We start from the raw sequence: 20,716 nt of genomic DNA on the forward strand, positions 1-20,716 counted from the left end.
GGTGTGAGGCAGGTGAGCACATCTAGATGAGTGTGATGTGGGTGAGCACAGCTGGATGGGTGTGAGGTAGGTGAGCACAGCTGGATGGGTGTGAGGTAGTCGAGCACAGCTGGATGCGTACAGGGCAGGTGCTGGGACAGATGTGCACAGCTGGGTGGGTGCAGCAGCACCCCAGGCCTGGGACAGAGTAGCCGAGCTCAGGGCCGGCCCAGAACCGGCCACCGGGGCCGGTGCCGAGTCCACGGGCCCCCCCGGGCCCCTCCAGCCACCGGGGCAGCGCGGGACCCACCGAGCGAGCGCAGCTTTGGGCTCCCCGGTGTTTCCGCGCTGCGCTTGTTCTTTACAACCCAAATAAACGGTGCCACGGGCACCCAAAGCCCCGTCCCGTGTCCCCACGCGTGTCGGTCCCGCCGCCCGCGGCCCGCGGGGCTCGGCTCCCGGGACCGGCAGTGCCCTCTGCAGGCGGCCGCGCCCGGGCCGCGATGACCGCCCGGTCCTTCCTGCCACGCCGCCGGTCCGGCTGAGACGGGCCTGGCGGCTCCGCGGCCCCCGCCCGGTCCCGGTCGCACCGCGTCCTCGCCGGCGGGAGGTGAGTCCGGGCCGCGCCGTCGGGGCCGCCCCCCGGTGCGGGGGGAGCGGGCGGCACCGGGAGCGCAGCCGCGGGCACCGAGCGCGGGGAGCGGGCGGGGGCTCCGCGGGGAGCGGCGGGGCCGCGGGAGGCCGCTTGCGGGACGGTGGGCGGCGGGGCCGGGAGCGGGTGAGCGGCGGCAGCGGCGCCGAGGGGATTTTCGGTGGATTTCCCCGCCCCGTCCTCCCGCCGCCCCCGCGGGAGCCCCGAACCCGGCGGGTCGGGCAGGGGGGGCGGCCGGACAGACGGACGGCGATGCAGGTGCACGGGCGGAGGTGATGAAGGTGCGGCCGGGGGGAGGCGAGGCAGGTGGACGGACGGACGGACGGACGGACGGATGGATGAGGGAAGCGGAGTTCCGCGGCCCGGCGGCAGGTGCCCGGTACCGGGACCCAGCGGGTGTGGGGAGGGCGGGGGGAGGCGGCCCCGGCGCTGGATCGGTGCCCCCCGGCGGGTCCCGCCCGCCCGGCTGACATAACGTCTGCGCGGGGCGGTGTTTGCCTTGGCAGCCCCCGGTGGCGGCGGCGGCGGCGGCTCCTCACACTTTCCGCCAGCGCCGGGCAGCGGCCGCGCTCTGAGTCAGGAGCCGGAGGGTGGGGGGAACCGCGGGGGGGGTGCCGGGGTGAGCCGAGGTGAAGCCCCGGCCGCCGCTGCCTCCCGGGGGCCGGCGGTGGCCAAACAGGTTGCGCGGGGTCCCCGCCCAGGCACCTGCGGAGGGGCCACTCCGGGGGGGCCCCCGCCGCCGCGCCCCGTTCCAGCGCCGCCGGGAGCGGGGGGGGCTGCCCCGCCGCGCCCCTCCGCAGCCCCGGCTTCCCGGCGCCCGGCTCCCCGTGCCCGCCTCTCCATCACCCCCGTACTCAGTTCCCGGTTCTCCTTACCCGGTGCCCAGTTCTTCATTCCCCCTCATGTCCGGGTCCCCGTGCCCAGTTCTGCACCCCCCGCCCCGTACCCGGTTCTCCATTCCCCGCCCGGTGCCTGGCTCTCCGTGCCCGCTCCTCTACCCCCGCCTCGGTACCCGGTTCGAGGTGCCCAGCTCTCCAGCCCTCCCCGGTGCCCGGTGCTCCGGCGCCCGGTTCTCCATCCCACCCCCCCCGCACCGTACCCGGCTCTCCCGTGCCCGGTTCCCCCGCCCTCCGGTGCCCGCGGGGCGGAGCGGAGCGGGGCGGGCTTGGCCTCGGGGCTCGGCGGCCGCAGCGGGCGGGGCGCGCTCGGCGCCTGGCACCGGGCGAGGCGCCGGGGGGGGCCGTACCGGGCTCCCCCCTCCTCAATCCCCGGGGTCGCTCCTAACGCGGCCCCGTTAACCGCCGCCATCCCGCGCCTCTGACTCAGCTCTTCCCCCCTCCCGCACCGCACCCCCGGTCCCGGGGGGGGGCCCGCATGGCCCCCGCCCTCCCGTGGGGGGGGGGTGTGGCGGGTGTGATGGGCGGCACCCCCGCACCAATAGGAGGCCGGACCGCCGGCGCGCTGCCCAATGAGCGGGGCGGGGGCGGGAGCTTCCTGGAGCCCCGGCGGCGGCGGCGGCGGCAGCGGGGGGGGGCGGGCGGGGCGCGGCGGCGGCAGGTGAAGGCGGAGGCGGGGCCGCGGCCCCGGGACCGGCCCGGAGCTCGGGCGGGGCGCGCAGGTGAGCGACGGGAGGGAGCGGACGGACCCACCGACGGGTGGGGGGGGTCTGCACGGCGGTACCGACCGAGCGGTAGCGGTGCCGGTGCGGCGGTCGCTCTTGCAGCCCGGTTGCGGTGAGTCGCGTGGATCCGGGATGCTACCGGGGAGCGGCGGCGGGCGGGGACGGGCGGGGCGCGGAGCGCTGCCCGCTCCCGGTGCACGGGGACCGCGCTCCGCGCCACGGCCGACCCGCTGCCGCCGCTCCGCGCCGGAGCCGCCGGAGAAGTCGCTGCCGGGGTGGGGGGGGCGGTCACGCGTGGGTTGTTCCCGGTCCCTCCGCACGGGGCTGCGGGAGACCGGTCACACCGGCAGGTCCCCGGGGCGGCTGCCAAGTCGTTGCTTGGGGTGCGGTTGCGCTGCCGCCATCCGATCGGGGTCCCCCGTGAGCTCACCCCACGGGTGACACGGTGCTGCCCATGTCCCTCTGCTCCTGCCGGCCCCACGAGCAGCTCGGCCGAAACCCCGGGTGTGCGGGGCAGGGACGGCACTGGCGTGGGGGCAGCTCGGGAACCCCCCGCTTGTGCCCGTGCCGGGATAGAGGAGAACAGAGGGTGGGTGTCCCCACGTCCTGGCATGCCGGTGACACTCCGGGCCTGGCACACTGGCAGCAGCGCGTACCTCTCTGTTCACCGCTGGCGAGGGGCCGCACAGGGGTGCCCACCGGGCCTGGTGGCTCGGTAGCACCCGCCGAGCACCGTCGGACTCTGCCCCACGCACGTCCAGCCCTGCCGTACGCGTCCACCCCCGGTGGCTGCCCCCAGCCGGCTGTTTGCCCGGGGCGGGGTGCGGTATTTACCCTCCCGCCGCGGCCCACACCACGGGAGAGCCGTCGTCTTGGGCTGTGGCCGCCCTTGACCTGGGGCCGCTTTTGCCGGGCGAGAGGACGCGGTGGCAGGTTCGGCGTGGGGTGAGTCTCGCTGTGCCTCGGTTTCCCCCGCCGCAGCTGGGCTTTGGGCTCAGGGGAGCGGGCCGGGGTCCCCCAGCAGCGGTGGGGAGCGCGGCAGCTGCCGGCAACTCAAGGCCGTGGCGGTGATGCCGGGTGTGGAGGGAGGGGCTGCGCTCAGGAGCTTGAAGTGGGTGCGTGGAGAAGGGGAAGCTGTGGGGCTGGGGAGGGCGTGGGGCAGCAGGGCCGGTGGGGGCTCAGGGCACCCTCGCTGGGGACGGGCTGCAGAGTGTGGGCACAGGGAGGTGACCAGCGGGTGGGGAGGACACCAGTGGCGACTCCTGGGGACCCTCTGATGCCACCCGCCCCAGCACAGCCTGCCTGTCCCCCCCCCTTGCTGGCAGCGCCGTGGCCGTGGCAGCGCGGCTCTGCCAGCTGGTGCCGTGCACCCTCGGTGCACACGTGGCACGAGCGCAACGGGCCCGAGCGCGGGGGGGGCGGGCAGTGGGCGCAGCGGGGGCCGCGGGGCCAGCGCAGCCCCCGCACCCCTGGCCCTGGAGGGGCGGCTGCTGCCCCGAGCACGGAGCAGGAACTTCTCCTCCGGGGCGGGCGGCGGATGATGAAACCACGGAGAAATCTCTCCTGGCAGCGCGCGGGCTGCTGGCGGGAGCCCCCGGGAGCCCGCGCTCCCCCTGCGCCGCCGCCGCTGCCTTTCCATGGTAACCCCACCGCGGGAGCCGGCGGGGGAGGCCGCCCCGTCTGGGGGGTTTGGCGCCCGCCTGGCTCCCCGTGGCAGCGTCGGCGTCCCCGACATGCCCCAGGAATTGTGCGTCCACACCCCAGCGAGCCCCGGGGCAGGCGGAGGACCCGGCGAGGGGCCGGGCTGAGACCCGTCAAACTCGCTTCGTGCCAGGGAGGTGACGCTTGGGTGGCCGTGCAGGCAGCGGGGGAGGCGGCCGTGGCCGGTGACCTTCAGCGCCCCGGGTGCCACGTCCGGGGATGAGCGGTTGGTTCACGTGCGCGCCGGTGCGGTGGGCGCCGCGGGGCCTGGGCGCCCCGTGTCGCCGGGGCCGGTGGCGTGATTCGGCGGGGCCGTGGGCGGGTGGGGGGACCGAGCCGTGGCGAGGGAAAATGAAAGCAGGTGATGCGGAAGGAGAAGTAGGTCAGGCGAGCGCTGGCCTCTCCCGGCAGCCTCGGCTGCGCTGCGTGCTCGCGGTGCCCTGGCTGTCCCCACCGTGTCCCCATGGGCAGCGGCTGGAGGGGGCGGTGAGTAGAGGGGCTCCTGCCGCGGGCGCCGGGTCCCGGGCAGGGTGGGTGCCGGGCGCCGGACGTCGGCGAGCTGGGCAGCGTGGCCGCCGCGTTGGGCATGGCGGTGCCCCGGTGGTTTCGCTTCGGTTGCCGTCCCGTGGGTATCCCCGGGGACGCGGGGCTGCGGTGAGGACGGGCAGAGGATGCTCCGCTCCTGGGGCCAAGGAGGGGAGGGGAAGGGGATTCCCGTCCCGCTCGGGCTGCGCTGAGCCAGCCGGCGCGGTGGGGACATCCCGGTGGGGTCAGGGTTGGGGACGGCCCCGTGTGCCACAGCGGGACGCCACGGCGGCTGCCCCCGGCTCTGCTCCGCGGCGGGGCTGTCGCCGTCCCCACGCCGGGGTCTCGCTCGCGGTCGGGGAGGCCGCGGCGGGCACGGCCCCGCTGCCGGTGCTATGTGGGCTTGGGGGGGATTAGAGCCGCCTGCCCTCCCTTCCCTCCCCCGGGATCAGCCGTGGGCAGCGGGGAGCTGGCAGCAGGCAGCTGCCGTGGGGGCGGAAGCCGGGCTATTTCGGGGGGCGTGGAGGGGGGGCCGCGGGCTGGCACTGTCCTTGCCGGGTGACCCCACCGGGACCAGCGCCGGGATGGGGCATCGGGGCCTGCGCTGGCGGCGGCTGGCGGCGCTGGGTCCCCGGGGTGGCGTGAGGACAGGGACCCCGTGGCGGGGAGGAGATGCCCCCAGCCTGGGGGGCCCCTGGGGGGGCAGTGCGGCGCGGCAGGACCCGGGGGCCTGGCCGCCCTCCAAGGGGCTTCCGTGACTGCACCGCGGGGCGAGCGGCAGCGGAGCCGGCTCAGCCTGGGGCCGGCGAGCGGGACCGGCCGCGGGCAAGCCTGGGGGTGGCAGAGCCTCGTCCTCGCTGCCACCAGCACCCTCAGACCCTGCACTGGGCTGCTGGCGTCCCCGCGGCTGCTGGGCAGGACTGGGCCGTGCAAGCCGGGGTGCAGCGGGTCGCCCGGCTGCGCCGCGTCCCCCTCGGTGCCCGCACGGGTGCCCGGCTCCGTACGCCGCTCTCGGCGCTGCCAGGGGTGGCCTGGCCACCGACTGGGCTTGCCCTGCCCGCAGTGCCGTCCCCGTGGCTGCTGGGGGACCTGCGGGTGGGTTTCACCCCGTGCCGGGGTGATCAAACGTGGGGTTTGCTGTTGACCGTTTCCTTCCCGTTCTCCCCTCCCCGCGCTTCATTTTGGCAACCCCTTCCTTCCTTCCTTCCTTCCTTCCTTCCTTCTCTCCCTCGGCTCCTGCCCCGGCAGGAGCACCCGGGGACACCCCGTGTCCGACGCTGGGGACGGTGGCACTTGCAGCGGGGAGCCTGGGGGTGACCCGCAGAGGCCACGCACCCCCAGCCACATCTGTCCTGGCTGTGGGACCCCCCCGTCCTGGCTCATCAGGGTCCCCCGCTTTGGGAGATGAGGACACCCACGGGGCGCCCGTCCTGCCCCCGGAAGCCGGGATGCTGTACACGGGATTAAATCGCGTCCCGTCACTGGCGATACTGGTCAGAGCGGCACCGGCCGAGGGCGGAGCGGCAAGGAGGATGGATGAAGGTCAGCCCATCCTCCCCGAGCGCCAGCATCTCCACGACCCGATCCCCCGTCTCTCGTCACCCTCGGTGCCCCCCGAGCCGGGCCGAGCAGCAGTTTGCGGCCGGCGCGAGCGCGTGGGCAGTTGCGACACCCCCAGGGTGGGGGGGACGTGGTGAGTCACCCCAGCGGGGCCTGGCCACCAGCGGGAACCCTGAGTCAGGGCTGCGTGCCCATGCCGTGCCCCTCCCTGCCCGCCTCGCCCACCTTATCTCCCGCCCTTAGCACCTGGCACACCTGGGCCAGGGGGGGCTGGCGCCGTTCCCCTCCTTTATGGGGAGCAAAGGGCAGCGGAGGGTTGGCAGGTGCCGCGTCCCTCCCTCCCTCCATCCGTGGGGACACCGCGGGGGCCGTGCCACCCGTGGTGCCCCTCGCCGGGGCGGCTGCCCAGCGCGGAGCGTCGCAGCGGGCACGGCCGCCTGTGCCGCCGCCGCCTCCTGCCCACCCCTGGCACACCACACCACGCCGGCCCCGGCGATGGGGGGGCCGGGATGCCACGCCAGGGCGAGATGCCGGCACGGCCGCTGCCCCCCCTGCCCGCCCGTGCGGTCGGGCTCTTGCACAACCCGGCGCTTTCCGTGAACGTTGCTGGGGCCCGGCTGGCGCGCGGCTCTTCCCCTTTCTGCCCGGTAGCACCGGAGCGCGGCCTCGCCGCGGCAGCCTGGCCGGTGTCTGCGTGGTGTGGGCGGCCGGGGCGGGTGCCGCCGGTGGGGTGTGTGGAGCGCTCCCCGAGCTGCTAATTAATCGCTGTTTAGCCGGGGACGCAGAGGGTGTAATTACAGGGGGGGTTGCGCGAACCTGCAGCCGGGCCCGGGGGGCCGCGGGGGCACCGGGGGCTGTGCCAGGTGGTGCCCACAGTGGCCGGGGTGACACGGTCCAGCCGGCGCTACGTCCCGCATCCCCAGTGGGACTTCGAGGCCCGTTTGGGTGCGGAGCGGGACGTGCATGTGCAGGGTTGGGGGGTGGCTGTGGGACAGGCCGCGGCACGCCGCGCCGAGCCCAGCCCTGCCGTGGCAGCCCCGCTCCCGCCGGCGCCCTCCCGGCTCGGCCGCGGCCGGCGGCGAGCGCCCAGCGCCCTGCCCCGCGGCGGCGGCAGCACGAGGGCCCGTCCGGCGCCTCGGCAATGGGACGGCGCAGGTGGCGGGACGGCGACGGCGAGGGGATGCCCGCGGCAGCGCCGGCGCTGGGAATTTCCTCCACGGGGGCCGGGGGATGCCCCCTGCCCGGTGCGGGGTGGGCGCCCCGCGGCACGGCGCCGGCCGCGAAGGGTTAACGCCGGTGTGTGTTCTGGGAAGCGGGGCTGGGAGGTGCGTGACCCGGGGTGTGGGCGTCGACTCCTTTTGAGGTGGGATCCTGCGCTCAAGTGCAGCGGGGAGCGGGGCCAAGTTCACACAGCGCCCTGCGCCTTCCCCTCCCCGCCGCTCGCGGGGCCGCCGACCCGGCCGCGCCACAGCGCCCAGCCACGCCGCCGCCCGCGCCAGGTGAGCCACGCGACCACCCCGCCGACGCCGCCCCGAGAAGGTGCCGCGGTGCGGCGGAACCGGCGAGGTGCCACCGGGCACGGGGAGGGCTGGGCATGGCCGCTCCGGCGCCGGCCGCGAGGCTGCCGGGATGCCGGCGTCGCCGGAGCCCCGTGCCACCCTCGCTGCCGCTGGGATGGGATGGGAAGGGACAGGTGGCAAAGTCTGGGTCACTGTGGCCTGGCGGAGCGGGGCCGGCGCCCCGCGGCGGTGATGCCGGGCAGCCGGACGCGCCTCTGCCTGGCGCGGGTGGCGGGGAAGGTTTTGGCAGCGGGAGGCGGCGGCGATGCCAGCGTGGGGCCAGCGTGGGGGCTCGGCTGGGCTGGCGGCTGCTGGTCCCCGCGGCAGGTGCTGGGGTTGGTGCTGGGGACACCGCACCGGGCCCCGGCAGCCGCGGCGCTCGCAGCCGCTTCCCCGGTGCCAATGGCCGCCGTGTCTTGGCCGTGCCGCACGGCTGTGCCCGCGAGGGACTCAGGGTGCCCGGGGACCGGCAGCTCTCCCGGTGGCACCGCGGGTGCCAGGGGCTGGGGAGGTACCGTGGGGCTCAGTCCCCGGTGCCGTGGAGCGAGGGGGGGTCTGTTTATCCTCTTCTCTCTTCAACCCATTTCCTTTTGGCTCCGCTCTCGCTGTTTTCTTCTTCTTTCAAAGAGCGGGACCGCTTCCCCCGCCCGCCGCCCCTCCAGCGCCAGCACCCCCGGCACGTCTCCGGCACGTGCCCGTTTTGTGGCCACCAGCCCGGCCGGACCCTGGCCCAGCGCATCCTCACTTGGGGGGCAGAGTGGCCGTGCAGCCCCCACCCCCTCGGCACCACCGCTGCTCCTCGATGGCTTCGAGCAGAGTGATGGGCGCCGGGGTGGGGGGTGCACGTCCCGAACACCTGGGTCCCCTTCGCAGCTTCCGAAGGGCCCCCGCGGGCGGGGGGCCGGGGGCCGGTGCCGCGCTCCCCTTCCTGGGTGACTCATTCTCCCCGGTGCGGCTGTGAAGTCCCTCGACAGCGTTTGCGACGCTTGTGACCGAAAGCAGCGGCGCTCGGCAGCACCCGAGGTGGGGACCTGTGACCCCCAACCCCCTTTCCCTATGGGAGCACCCCTTGGGCACCCCCCCCGCCCCACATCTCCCCCCATCCCCGAGCTGGGGCCGGCGCCTGGCGCAGGCTGGCACCGTGCCCGCGTGCCGGGTGCCGTCCCAGCTCGGTGACGTGGGACGCAGCCGGTTCCCACGCACGGTGAGTGCCGCGGGGCTGGACCCCCACCCTGTGCAGCGTGTGGCTGTGCCGGGGCGGTCAGACCCCCACCTCGGCCGCCGTTGTGCCAAGCGGCGCAGGCCGGTGGCGGGATGTCACGGTGACCTGGGCAGCCATTGTTCCCGCTGCCGCCCGCCCCGGCTCGGCGTGGGGAGCGACCCCCCCGCTTTCCCCGGCACCGCAGCCGAAACAGGCCCGACCGCGGGCGTTGACGTAACCGAGAAAGCCCTGGCGCGGTGGGGGCACGAGCGTCGCCGGCACCCCCCTCCCAGCCCATGTCCCCCCGTGCCATTGGCGCCGGTGCCGGCCGGGGAACATGGGGGGCCGGGGGTGGCTCCGCAGCCTCACACCTCGTCCCCCCCCGTTTCCTTATCGCCGCTGCGATCTCCTCGATGGCAGCGCCCGCTCAGCATGTGACTTCGCTCCAGCGGGGAGGATGCGCCGAGGGAGGGGGGGCGGGGGGTGTCGGGGAAGAAAAGCCGTCAACGGGCGGTTTGGTGCGATGGAAAATCCCCCTCCTGCCGCCGCCTCGCCCCCGCCCTGCCCTGGCCCCGCCGCCCCATCCGCCGGCATCCGGCCCCGCGGCCGCTCGCGGGGGTCCCGGCCCCCTCGCTGTGCCGAGGCCGGTGGCCGTACCCGCTCCTCGGGGCACCCCGTGGGTGCAGGACGCCCAGCATGGGTGGCACCCGTGGGTGCCGGCCCTGCCAGCACCCTGGGGACAAGGGGATGGGGGCTCCATCCCGCCGCCGTCGCGGTTTGGCTGGAGGAGGCGGTAATGGTGGATCCCGGTGTCGCTGGGACCACTGCCTGCGACGGGGGGTCCGCGGCGCTTTGGGGTGTCCTCAGCGGGTGTCACATCCCCGTCGTCCCCCTCCAGCCGCCCGAGCGGCGGCACAGGGCGCTCACCTCCCCTGATCCTGCCCCCGCGGCTAATCCTGCCTAATCCCACCGGGGGCTGTCGTTGCCTGTTGGCTCCCGGTGCCCTGATGGTTTAATCGGCCCTAATCCGCTCGCCCCCGCCCCGGCGGGCAGCGGGGACCCCGGCTGGCACAGGACGGGCGAGGGGGGCGGCCACGGGCGCCGGCGTCCCGGGCGGTCGGCGCTGCCCGGCTCCCAGTTTCAGGGGCGGCTGCCGCCTGCCCTGCCGGTCGGGCCTGCTCGGCAGCGGCTGGGGCGGATCCGCAGCCGGTTGCTCCGGGGCCGTTCCCAGCCGCCTGCCGAGGCAGCCCCAGCTGGCGGCCGCCCAAGCGCAGGGAGCGGCCGGCGTGGGGATGGGCCCCTGCGCCGGGGGCCGCCGGCCGCGCCGCCCCCTCCACGGGCAAGAGGGGGCACGTCCCCCGCGCCCGCCGACGGCACCGCGTGGCTTGGCACGGCCCGGTACGGCCTGGCGGGGTGCAGCTCGGATGGGCCCCGGTGTGGCACAGCGGGGCCTGGTGCAGCTCGGGGGTGTCCAGTGCCGCACGTCGCCATATGCCGTGGCTCTGGCAGCACCGAGAGGCTGGATGTGGTGGAGCTGTGGGGCCACTTCTGCCTTCCCCAGGGTGCAGGCGCTGGACAGACCTCCCACCCCGGTGTCACCCAAGAGCCCCGGTGTCACACGAGAGCCCCGGTGCCACCCAGCAGCACCGGACAGCCGGGACGGCATCACCCGTGGCTGGGTGTGAGGTTGCAGCACCGGCACTGCCACTGCTGCCCATACCCTGCCAGCAGGTCGGGACGGCACCGGGGTCCCACCGGCTCCATTGCCCACCCGTGCCGGCTCCGTGGGGTCGTGCGAGTCCCCGGCGCGGCACCGTGGGGACCGGCGGCGGCTTTAGGGCTGAGGCCAAGCCCTGCCAGGTGCAGCGTGGGAAAGGCCCGGCTCACACAGGCTGGGCTTGGCTGGGCGAGGAGCGGCCCCGGGCTGGGGCAAAGCGGGAGGGAGGGGGCCGGGCCCCCACCGGGAGCGGGGGCAGGAACCGGCGGCGCGGGTGCTGATCCTAATCTGCGGTGGCAGGAAGAAGCGTGGCCCCCGTTCCCAGCCCGGCTGGGCTCCGCGGGGCGGCCCCCCGGCCCTCAGGGCCCTGTTCCCGGCACTCGCCCGCCCACCCGTGCCCGCCGCCGCCGGCGAGGCCCGCGTTCCCAGGACGGGGGTGCCGGGAGCCGGCGGCTGCGCCCGGCCGTGCCGGGAGGCCGGGGGGGCGGGTGGGCCGGTGCAGGAAGCGCCGCGCCTCGACGCCGTTCAAAGGCGCCGCGCCGAGATTTCCCCCTTTGGTGTGGCGGCGCGGGGGGCTGCGCGGGCGGCCGGGTGCCGGCAGCGGAGGAAGCGCGGGGGGCTGCGGTGGGGGGCCGGCCGCCCGCCGACCTCGGCACGGCCCCCAGCCTGCCCCGGTTCAGTGTCCCACCGAAACCCCGGTCCCTGGCGCCTCCACCGCCGAGCCCCACGCCATGGAGGTTTCCTCGCACCCCGGTGTTGCGGCGGAGCTGCAGCTTCAGCCGCGGCGTTGCCGTGCCGCTCGGCAAGCGTGCCGTCCTTCCCGCAGGTGAGGACGATGGCCAGCCCGGAGGACGACCTCATTGGCATCCCCTTCCCCGAGCACAGCAGCGAGCTGCTGAGCTGCCTCAACGAGCAGCGGCAACTGGGGCTCCTCTGCGACGTCACCATCAAGACGCAGGGGCTGGAGTACCGGACCCACCGCGCCGTCCTGGCCGCCTCCAGCCGCTACTTCAAGAAGCTGTTTGCCGGGCCGGGGCCGGGGCAGGAGGTCTGCGAGCTGGACTTTGTAGGGCCGGAGGCGTTGGGAGCCTTGCTGGAGTTCGCCTACACGGCCACGCTCACCATCAGCAGCGCCAACATGGGCGAGGTGCTGCGCGCCGCGCGGCTGCTGGAGATCCCCTGCGTGATCGCCGCCTGCGTGGAGATCCTGCAGGGCAGCGGGATGGAGGCGCCCGGCCCCGATGACGGCGACTGCGAGCGCGCCCGCCGCTACCTGGAGGCCTTCGCCGCGCTCCCCGAGGGGGACGCGCCCGCCCCGCCGCCCCCGCGCCCCGCCGCCCGCCGCAGCAAGAAGACCCGCAAGTTCCTGCAGACCCACGGCGCCCGGCTCAACAACCACGCCGAGGAGCCGCCCGCCGAGGCCGAGGGCTGCGGCAGCCCCCCGCTGCCCCCGCAGCCGCCGTCGCCGCCCCTGCCCGAGGGGCTGCCGCTGCCCTACGAGAGCTTCGAGCTGCCCGAGGAAGAGGAGCTGCCCCCGCACCCCTTCCCCTTCCCCTACCAGCCCATGTCCCCCGAGGAGGCCGCCTCGGACGAGGACGCCATCGACCCCGACCTGATGGCGTACCTGAGCTCGCTGCACCACGAGTCGCTGGCGCCCGGGCTGGATACCCCCGACAAGCTGGTGCGGAAGCGCCGCTCGCAGATGCCGCAGGAGTGTCCCGTCTGCCACAAGGTCATCCACGGCGCCGGCAAGCTGCCCCGCCACATGCGCACGCACACGGGCGAGAAGCCGTTCGCCTGCCAGATCTGCGGGGTCCGCTTCACACGGTGAGTGCTGCCGGACGGGTACCCGGCAGCATCCCCGCCGCGCCTCCCTGGAGCATCCCTGGTGCGGTACAAGCCAGGGACAGCGTTTCCCGCCACCGCCGGCGCTGCGGCGGCCACCGCGTGTTCCCACCAGGCAGCCGGGACTTGGTCCCCAGTCTCCTGCATCCCGCAGAGCATTCCGGCCCCCCACATCCCTACCATGCATCCCGGTTCCCTGCGTCCTGCAAAGCATCCCCGCCCCACATCCCTACTGTGCATCCCGGTTCTCTGCATCCTGCAGAGCATCCCCACCCCGCATCCCACAGAGCATTCCCGCCCCACATCCCTGCCTCGCATCCCGCAGAGCATCCCCGCCCCACATCCCCGCCCCACATCCCTGCCTCACATCCCCGCACTGCATCCCACAGAGCATCCCTGCCCCACATCCCTACTGTGCATCCCAGACCCCACATCCTGCAGAGCATCCCTGCCCCACATCCCTGCCGCGCATCCCGGTCCCTCACATCCCTGCCCCACATCCCTGCCGCGCATCCCGGTCCCTCCCATCCCTGCCCCACATCCCTGCCGCGCATCCCGGTCCCTCCCATCCCTGCCGCGCATCCCGGTCCCTCACATCCCTGCCGCGCATCCCTGCCGTGGCGCTACCAGCACCATCCCGCTGCCCGCCGCGGCCAGGCAACCGCTTCCCCGGGGATGCCAACCGCCCCGTGCCGACGTCTCCTTGTCCCCCCCACATCCAGGAATGACAAGCTGAAGATCCACATGCGCAAGCACACGGGCGAGCGGCCCTACTCCTGCCAGCACTGCAGCGCCCGCTTCCTGCACAGCTACGACCTGAAGAACCACATGCACCTGCACACGGGCGCGCGGCCCTACGAGTGCTACCGCTGCCACAAGGCCTTCGCCAAGGACGACCACCTGCAGCGGCACCTCAAGGGCCAGAACTGCCTGGAGGTGCGGACCCGCCGGCGCCGCCGCGACGAGCCGCCCCCGCTGCCCGCCGGCCCCGCCGGCCTCGACCTCTCCAACGGGGAGCTGGAGGGGCTGCGCCTCTCCATCGCCCGGTACTGGTGTCCCGGGCGGCCCAAGGAGGAGGAAGAGGAGCCGGAGGGTGAGGAAGGGCCGCAGCCGGATGGTGACGTGCCGGCGGAGACGGCGTAAGGGGCGGCCACGCCGGCGGGCACCGCGCCGAGCCGTGCCGTGCCCGCCGGGGTTTCTGTTCCCGTTTTTTCCCGTCACGGTTCGTTCCCAGTTATGCAAAGGGGGGAAACTCCCCCCCTGGCTGATTTGCACAATGGGGTGGGGGGGTCCCCACCATCCCTGGGCCCCCCCCGCCCCGCGGCGTGCCCGGGCGAGGGGGGGGTGAGGGGGAAGCGAGACCGGGGTGTCACCCCCCAACACGCCCCCCCCGGTGGGTGCGCTCTACCCACCCCCCCCCCAAAGCGGGGCCGGGACCGAGCGCACCCCAAAACCAACTGGGGACAGCGCGGGGTGCCCCCTGGCGGCCCCGCTCTGCGCTCTCCCTGCTTGGCGGGGACCCCCCCCCCCGCTGTAAATAGCTTGTCCCCTTTGTCCCCCCCCAAAATCCCGAGCAGCCCCTCCCCGGCGAGCCCCCCTCGCCCCTGCACTCCCGGCTGCTTTCTCTTGGTTGCACTATTCGGGTGAACCCACCCGGGTGCGGGGCAGCCCCGGCCCCCACCCGACCCCCCCCCAAATCCCCGAACCCCCCCAAATCCTCTCGGCCCTGTGGGACCCCCCTCCCATCCCCAGCGGTCACCCCTCAGCCCTTTGCACATGACCCCCCCAGGGCGCAGCCCCCCCCGCCCAGGGGGAGCAGGGGACCGGCACTATTTGCCTAAAAAATAAGAGTTTATCTATATTTAAACAAAGATGATGTAATATATTCCCCCCCCCGGCCCCTCCACTGCTGCCCGCCAGCGCTGCCCGGCCCCCCCGCGTGTCTGTCCCTTGCCATGGGGTGCCGGGAGGGGTGATGGGGACGTGGGGCTCTCGGCTCCCGTCATGGCTTTAAAAGTGCCTTAATGGTGAACTTGAAATTTTTCGGCTACTTGAACCTCTTCTGGTGTCAGGAACCAAAATGAATAATCGGCGGGCGGCCGCCCCCCCGCCCCGCCGGGTCACCTCTGTCTGTCTGTCTGTCTGTTTGTGTTTGTTTTTTTAAACCGAAGGCTGCTTGGTAATAAACGGAGAAGCAGGGACCCCCCGCCTGTGCCCGGCTGTTTGTCCATCCGCCCCGCGGCCCCTCGCCGCAGCAGCTCGGCAGGGATGGGGACACCGTGGGGATGGGGACACCGTGGGGATGGGGACAAGGGAACCGTGGAAATGGGGAGCACTGTGGGGATGGGGACAACATGGGGATAGGGACACCATGGGGCTGGGGACACTGCAGGGACAGGGACAGGACCAAGGGGATGGGGGCACTGAGGGTCTGGGGGCAAAGCAGAGCTTGAGCACCATGAGAATAGGGCTGGGGACAGTGTGGGGCTGAGGGCACGGCAGGGAAAACCCACCAAGGGCGCTGGGGACACGGCGAGGTTGGGGACACGGCGAGGTTGGGATCACCCTGAGGTACCGCACAACGGCTCAGGGCACCGGGACCGGGCGCTTTATTGACCAACCCCTCCCCACCCGCCCCGGCAGCTCCCGGCGTCCACCGCGCTGCTCGGGCTCCAGCCACGTCCCTGGCGCCCAGCCCTGCGTCCTCACGGCTGCGTGGCACTGTCACCAGGCCCTGCGCTGCCTGCTGGGTGGCCGCATGGCCACCACCTCCTCCAGCTCGCTGCCGCTGCTCTCCATCTGCTCCTGGTAGCCAAAATCCAGGCTACGGGAGGACAGAGCGTTGTTGGGGACCGGCGCCGGCTGGGGGACACCGCCGCCCCCATTGCCAGCCCTCACCTGGAGAGCGACCTGTCATCGCCGTCCACCTCGCTGTCCCCTCCATCGCTCTCCCCGCTGGCTTCTTCTCGCAGTCGGGCTCGCAGCCGGGCTTCCATCCTGGAGGGCAACCGTCGGGCGCCCCCCCGGCCTTCCAAAATCTCCCGGATGCCCCGGCGCAGCTGCCGCCCGCGCTCCTCGCCGCGCCACGCGCGCACCGCGGACAGCCACAGCTCCACCGTCTCCTCGTCGCTGGAATCCCTGCATGGAGCGGGCAGGGGGACCGAGTTACACGCACCCCCCCCCTGAACCCGCTGTAGCCCCCCCCGGGCTCCCTGCTCACATCTCCTCGTCCCCGGTGTCCTGGAAGGTCAGGGGGCCCATGCAGATGGTGCAGATGTTACTCAGCGTTTGGAAACACTCGCGGCAATAGAGTCCTTGGGGAAAACGGAGCCGTGGAAGATTTTCTGGGCGGGGGGATGGCCCTAAATTTGGAATGGTGGGGGGATCGGCTCCTACCTTTGCAGCCGGAGGTGATGCAGGTGATGAAGTCCGGGCGCTGCGCCGTCCTGCAAGCCAGGCAGTGTTTCTTCTGGAAGCCCAAGAGCCGAGCCAGGCGGGCAAATACCGGCAGCCTGCGGGCAAGGAGACCATCGATGCTCCACGGGGCAACGCCACCCTTGTCACCGACCCCCCCCGGGGGTGGCATTGCCCTTTCGCAAGGTGTTTGTGGGGGTCGGGGTGGGAGCTGACCTGGTGGTGAGGAAGCGGAGGACCTTGCCGCCTTGCTTGGCGTCAGCCACGTGCTGCGTGGCGGCTTGGCGCAGGACGCGGGCCAGCCCCACTCGCCGCGCCAGGATGGTGTTGTGGAGGAAGACGACGCGTTCCTGGCACGGCAGGGACGGCATGAGGGGAGGGGCACGGCCAAGGGGGCACGTAGGAAAGTCGGTGGTGGTTGGGTTCCCACCTGCTCGCGGCGGGGGTAGTAGGCGGCGCACACCACCCGGCGCAGCCGCGCCACGTAGCCGCCGAAGACGGCGATGAAGAGGCAGATGCCGTAGAGGAGTCCTGGTGGGATGGGGACAAGTCACGCAGGGGTGACACCCCCGCCCTGCGCATCCCCTGGCTTCGCAGCCCCCGCTCACCCATGCTGAGGTAGGTGGTGTAGTCGGGCTCCACGGGATAGAGGAGGCAGCGCTGGGAAACCACCGAGACGTTGCCCTCCTGCAGCACGTCGAAGGCAGACACCAAATCCCGGAAGATATCGCTGGTGTAGCCGGTCCCGTTGATGGTGACGCCCATCACCACCGGCGCTGCGGGGGCGGGCAGCTCAGCCTGGGCACCCGCCAGCCCAAAACCCCGTCCCTCCACCGGCAAAGCACCCAAGGGCGCTGCCCTGGTGCGGTGGGTACCGCTCACCCCTGGCCACGATCTCCCCCCGCAGCTGATGCCGGATGAGGTCGAGCAGCCAAAAAAGTCCGTAATCGGCCAGGATGATGCTGAGCCCCAACAGCACATGGCGCAGGACCCCCACCAGCTGCAGCCCGTAGCGCCGCTGCTCCTGCTGGCACAGCCACAGCGCGGCTGGGGAGGAATGGGAGCGCCGTGAGGCCGTGCCGTGCCAGGACCCCGCCGCAGGGATGGCGTGGGGGGCACCCCCGGGCGCGGGGCCGACCTGGGGGGATGTAGCGACTCCTCTCCCAGGCTGACATGGGCAGCACGGTGGGCTTGCCCTGCTCCGCCTGCCGCAGGTCCAGCCGCACGAACCGCCGCGTGATGTAGATGTTGTCGAAGGCCTCGTCGTGCAGGTACTGGTGATGGTACCGCAGCGCCCTGGGGACACAAAGGGGACGCTGGGCACCGGCACACAGAATCACAGAATCACAGAATCCCAGAGTGTCAGGGGTTGGAAGGGACCTCGGAAGCTCATCCAGCGCAACCCCCCCGCCGGAGCAGGAACACCCAGCTGAGGTTCCACAGGAAGGTGTCCAGGCGGGTTGGAATGTCTGCAGAGAAGGAGACTCCACAACCTCCCTGGGCAGCCTGGGCCAGGCTCTGGCACCCTCACCGCGAACAAGTTTCTTCTCCTATTCAAGCGGAACCTCCTGTGTTCCAGTTTGCACCCATTGCCCCTTGTCCTGTCACTGGCTGTCACCCAGAAGAGCCTGGCTCCATCCTCCTGACACTCCCCCTTTCCATATTGATCCCCATGAATGAGCTCAGCCCTCAGTCTCCTCTTCTCCAGCTCCAGAGCCCCAGCTCCTCAGCCTTTCCTCGGCAGGGAGATGCTCCACTCCCTCCAGCATCTTGGTGGCTGCGCTGGACTCTCTCCAGCAGTTCCCTGTCCTGCTGGAGCTGAGGGGCCCAGAACTGGACACAATATTCCAGCTGCGGCCTCCCCAGGGCAGAGCAGAGGGGCAGCAGAACCTCTCTGACCTACCGACCACCCCGCTTCTGATCCCCCCAGGATGCCATTGGCACACCGCGTCCCCATGGCTGCCGGGGCTGGAGCAGGACCCCCAGCCCACTCACTGGAGGTACACGTAGAGGATGGCGACGAAGGAGACGTGCGTGAAGATCCCCAGGAGCTCGGAGGTGGGCTGCATGCGCACGTGCACCTCCTCCATGATGTCCAGGGCCACCTCGTTCAGCGTCTTGCTGGCGTTGAGGCTGACGTCAAAGTGATGCGTGGCCGAAATGTTGAACTCGAACTCCCTCCGGACGCGGTCCAGAGAATCCGCCACGGCTGTGAGGGCGACAAAGGGCCGAGGGGCTGGGGCGAGAGCGGGCAAAGAGGGACCACCCCCGACCCCGTCCCCGCGGCACCGGGACACTCACGTTCCGCGATGTTCTCTTTGAGGAAGGACGCGATGTACTGGGGGACGATGCAGAAGAGGAGGCCGACTGCGGAGAGAGCGGCGTGGGCAGGGGTCTACCCCGTCACCCCCACCCCGCCGCAGAGGGACGGGGGCCCACGCACTTTTGGCCAGCCCGCAGAGGGGCTTGAAGGCGGAGACGATGTAGCAGAGGAAGAAGAGGAAGGGGATGGCGCGGAAGCAGTCGTCCCTCGCCTTGTCGAAGAGCTGGACGCAGCGGCGGTACGGCGAGCCCAGCTCCTCGTTGCACACCTTGCCCATGTTGGCCAGCCAGTGCCAGACGTTGTGCAGGACTCGGCCTGCGTTGGGGGGACAGGGGGTGAGTGACGGGGACAGGGACGGGGCGAAAACAGGGCTGGGGGGTGCTGGTGCTGGGGAGAACCTGGGGGACCCCCCCAGCTCACCAACGTGGCTGATGGAGTCCATGATGGAGCGGAAGAACTTGCGGACGTGGTCGCCCACCACCTTGGCTTCCTGGGCGATTTCCTTGATCTTGGCCAGCACCTCTGCGGAGAGGGTCGGGTTTGGTTATGGCTTGCTGTGCTAAAAATGCATCGCATTTAATCACAGAATCAGAGAGTCAAGGAATCATTTTGGTTGGACAAGCCCCTCAAGATCATGGAGTCCAAGCGTTAACCCACCCGTGTCCCTGAGAACCTCATCTCTGGGTATTTTCAACCCCTCTGGGCATGGTGACTCCAGCACTGCCCTGGGCAGCCTGTTCCAACGCCCCACAGCCCTTTGGGGAAGAAATTCTCCCAAATTTCCAACCTCACCCTCCCCTGGCACAACTTGAGGCCATTTCCTCTTGGCTTTTCCTATTAAGATTGAATAAAACCCCTTTATTTTTATTATAGTCGCAGACGGGTTTATTTTAATATGCCAGTGTCTTTAGAGGAATATTTGTATGTGGAAATGAGACAGACTTCAGTACAGCTCTAAATACCAAGTGACTATCAGAGGCTGAGCAGTTGTAGGACACTCGGGTAACGTGACAACCAAACCTACAGCGAGCCCTTTATTGGGCTTGGTCATAAGCAAATAATCGCTCTACAGACTGAACAGCTTGGCCCAAAAAATCGCCTCTCTTCCTAGAAAAGAATCCACGCTGCATGAAGAATGAAGAATCTTTTAATGATTGTGTTAACGCTTCAGTCGGGATTCCCTGAACAAGCGGCGATAAAGAAATCACGCCTAACTTCCTCGCTGTTTGTGTTTCTCTCGTTTTGTTGACTCCCGAGCAAATATCTAAACACGGGGGGAACCCCGAGGGGTGAGGGCAGCCCGGGACCCCCCCAAAACCCCGCGGCGTCCCCCCCGGGCTCACTCAGCAGTGGGTCCTGGGCACGTTGCACCCGCTCGGCCGTCTGGTTGAGGGCGAGTTCGGCCCCGCACGACAGCGACTCGGCCGCCCGGGAGAAATTGTGCAGGACGTTGGAGCAGGGACCCTGCACGGCCAAGCCCAGCGCCAGCAGCAGCATCAGCGTCTTCCCCTCCTCTGCAGGGACAAAAGCAGGAGGGTTAATTAGGAAGAGCGCGGCCAGCAGGTTGAGGGAGGCTGTCGTCCCGCCGGTGAGGCCCCATCCGGAGTTACTGGGAGCAGTTCTGGGCTCCCCAGTTTAAGAAGGGACAAGGAATTGCTGGAGAGAGCCCAGCGCAGGGACGCGAAGATGCTGAGGGGTCTGAAAAGGCTGAGAGAGCTGGGGCTGTTCAGCGGGAGAGGAGGAGCTGAGAGGGGCCTGGTTGATGGGACCAATATCTCAGGGTGGGTGGCAGAGGATGGACCAGACTCTGCTCGGTGCTGCCCAGCGACAGGCCGAGGGGCGACGGGCACAGACTGAAACACGGGAATTTCCACCCGAACGTGAGGAGAAACTTCGGTGCTTTGAGGTGCCGGAGCCTGGACCAGGCTGCCCAGAGCGGCTTGGAGTCTCCTCTGGGGACATTCGAACCCGCCTGGATGTGACCCTGTGTGATCTGCTCCGGTGACCCTGGACCGGGGGATCTCCAGAGGTCCCTCCAACCCCAACCAGTCCAGGGTTCTGTGCGATTCTGTCCTGGGGCTCAAGGTGGGGACCCAACACCCCCATGGCACCCCACAGCTCCCAGTGGCGGCCACTTACTGGTGAAGACGTAGGGCAGAGACAGCAGCACGGTGACCCGCATCTTGACAGAGAAGGCCATGCCCAGCCCCAGCCCCGCGCCCAGGGTGATGGTGGTCACCAGGCAGTACCAGATGTTGTGGCCCTGGGCCAGCAGCACCAGAGCCCCGTATAGAGTGGCCAGCACCAGCCCCAGCACGAGCCCGACGAGGCTGCGGGTTAATTGCCACACTTTGCTCTCCTCCCCCGGCTGACGGGGCTTTTTGCCACTGGAAGGCGGCGGCGCCGCCGGGCTCTTCCCCCGGCACCTCAGCCTTTGCAGGGCTTTGCCCAGCCGCTGGACCAGTCCCATACTGGGATGGGCTCTCCCAGGCTCCCAGTGCTCTCCCAGTGCTCTCCCAGGTCCAGGTACGGGGATACGGTGGGCGGAATGGGCGGCTCACAATGCGCTGGTTCCACGGAGCATCCCACCGTTGCCGGTTCCAGGGAACATCCCGCCAT

At 71.4% G+C, this 20,716-nt stretch overlaps 3 protein-coding genes across 3 annotated transcripts; 1 reads left to right on the forward strand and 2 right to left on the reverse strand.

Moving 5' to 3' along the window:
* Positions 1-340: 340 nt before the first annotated feature.
* LOC135999938 (basic proline-rich protein-like) lies at positions 341-3,987 on the reverse strand. Its single transcript, XM_065653513.1, has 4 exons — positions 3,656-3,987; positions 2,683-3,294; positions 1,578-2,576; positions 341-1,202 (listed from the first exon to the last, which is right to left on the reverse strand). The coding sequence occupies exons 1-4, from the start codon at positions 3,985-3,987 to the stop codon at positions 341-343; spliced, it is 2,805 nt and encodes a 934-aa protein (XP_065509585.1).
* On the forward strand, positions 2,165-13,970 carry ZBTB7B (zinc finger and BTB domain containing 7B). The gene is made up of 3 exons (XM_065653892.1): positions 2,165-2,249; positions 11,342-12,342; positions 13,083-13,970. The coding sequence occupies exons 2-3, from the start codon at positions 11,351-11,353 to the stop codon at positions 13,501-13,503; spliced, it is 1,413 nt and encodes a 470-aa protein (XP_065509964.1). The 5' UTR covers positions 2,165-2,249; positions 11,342-11,350; the 3' UTR covers positions 13,504-13,970.
* Positions 13,971-15,084: 1,114 nt separating this feature from the next.
* On the reverse strand, positions 15,085-20,716 carry DCST2 (DC-STAMP domain containing 2). The gene is given in 16 exon segments (XM_065653784.1): positions 15,085-15,184; positions 15,259-15,498; positions 15,581-15,674; positions 15,757-15,872; positions 15,991-16,124; positions 16,205-16,305; positions 16,383-16,550; positions 16,657-16,821; positions 16,913-17,070; positions 17,770-17,983; positions 18,076-18,141; positions 18,218-18,412; positions 18,518-18,619; positions 19,441-19,611; positions 20,237-20,617; positions 20,620-20,716. Coding segments are annotated over 16 exon segments (2,502 nt in total).

Source organism: Caloenas nicobarica, chromosome 31 (genome assembly GCF_036013445.1).
Source record: "Caloenas nicobarica isolate bCalNic1 chromosome 31, bCalNic1.hap1, whole genome shotgun sequence".
NCBI lineage: Eukaryota > Metazoa > Chordata > Aves > Columbiformes > Columbidae > Caloenas > Caloenas nicobarica.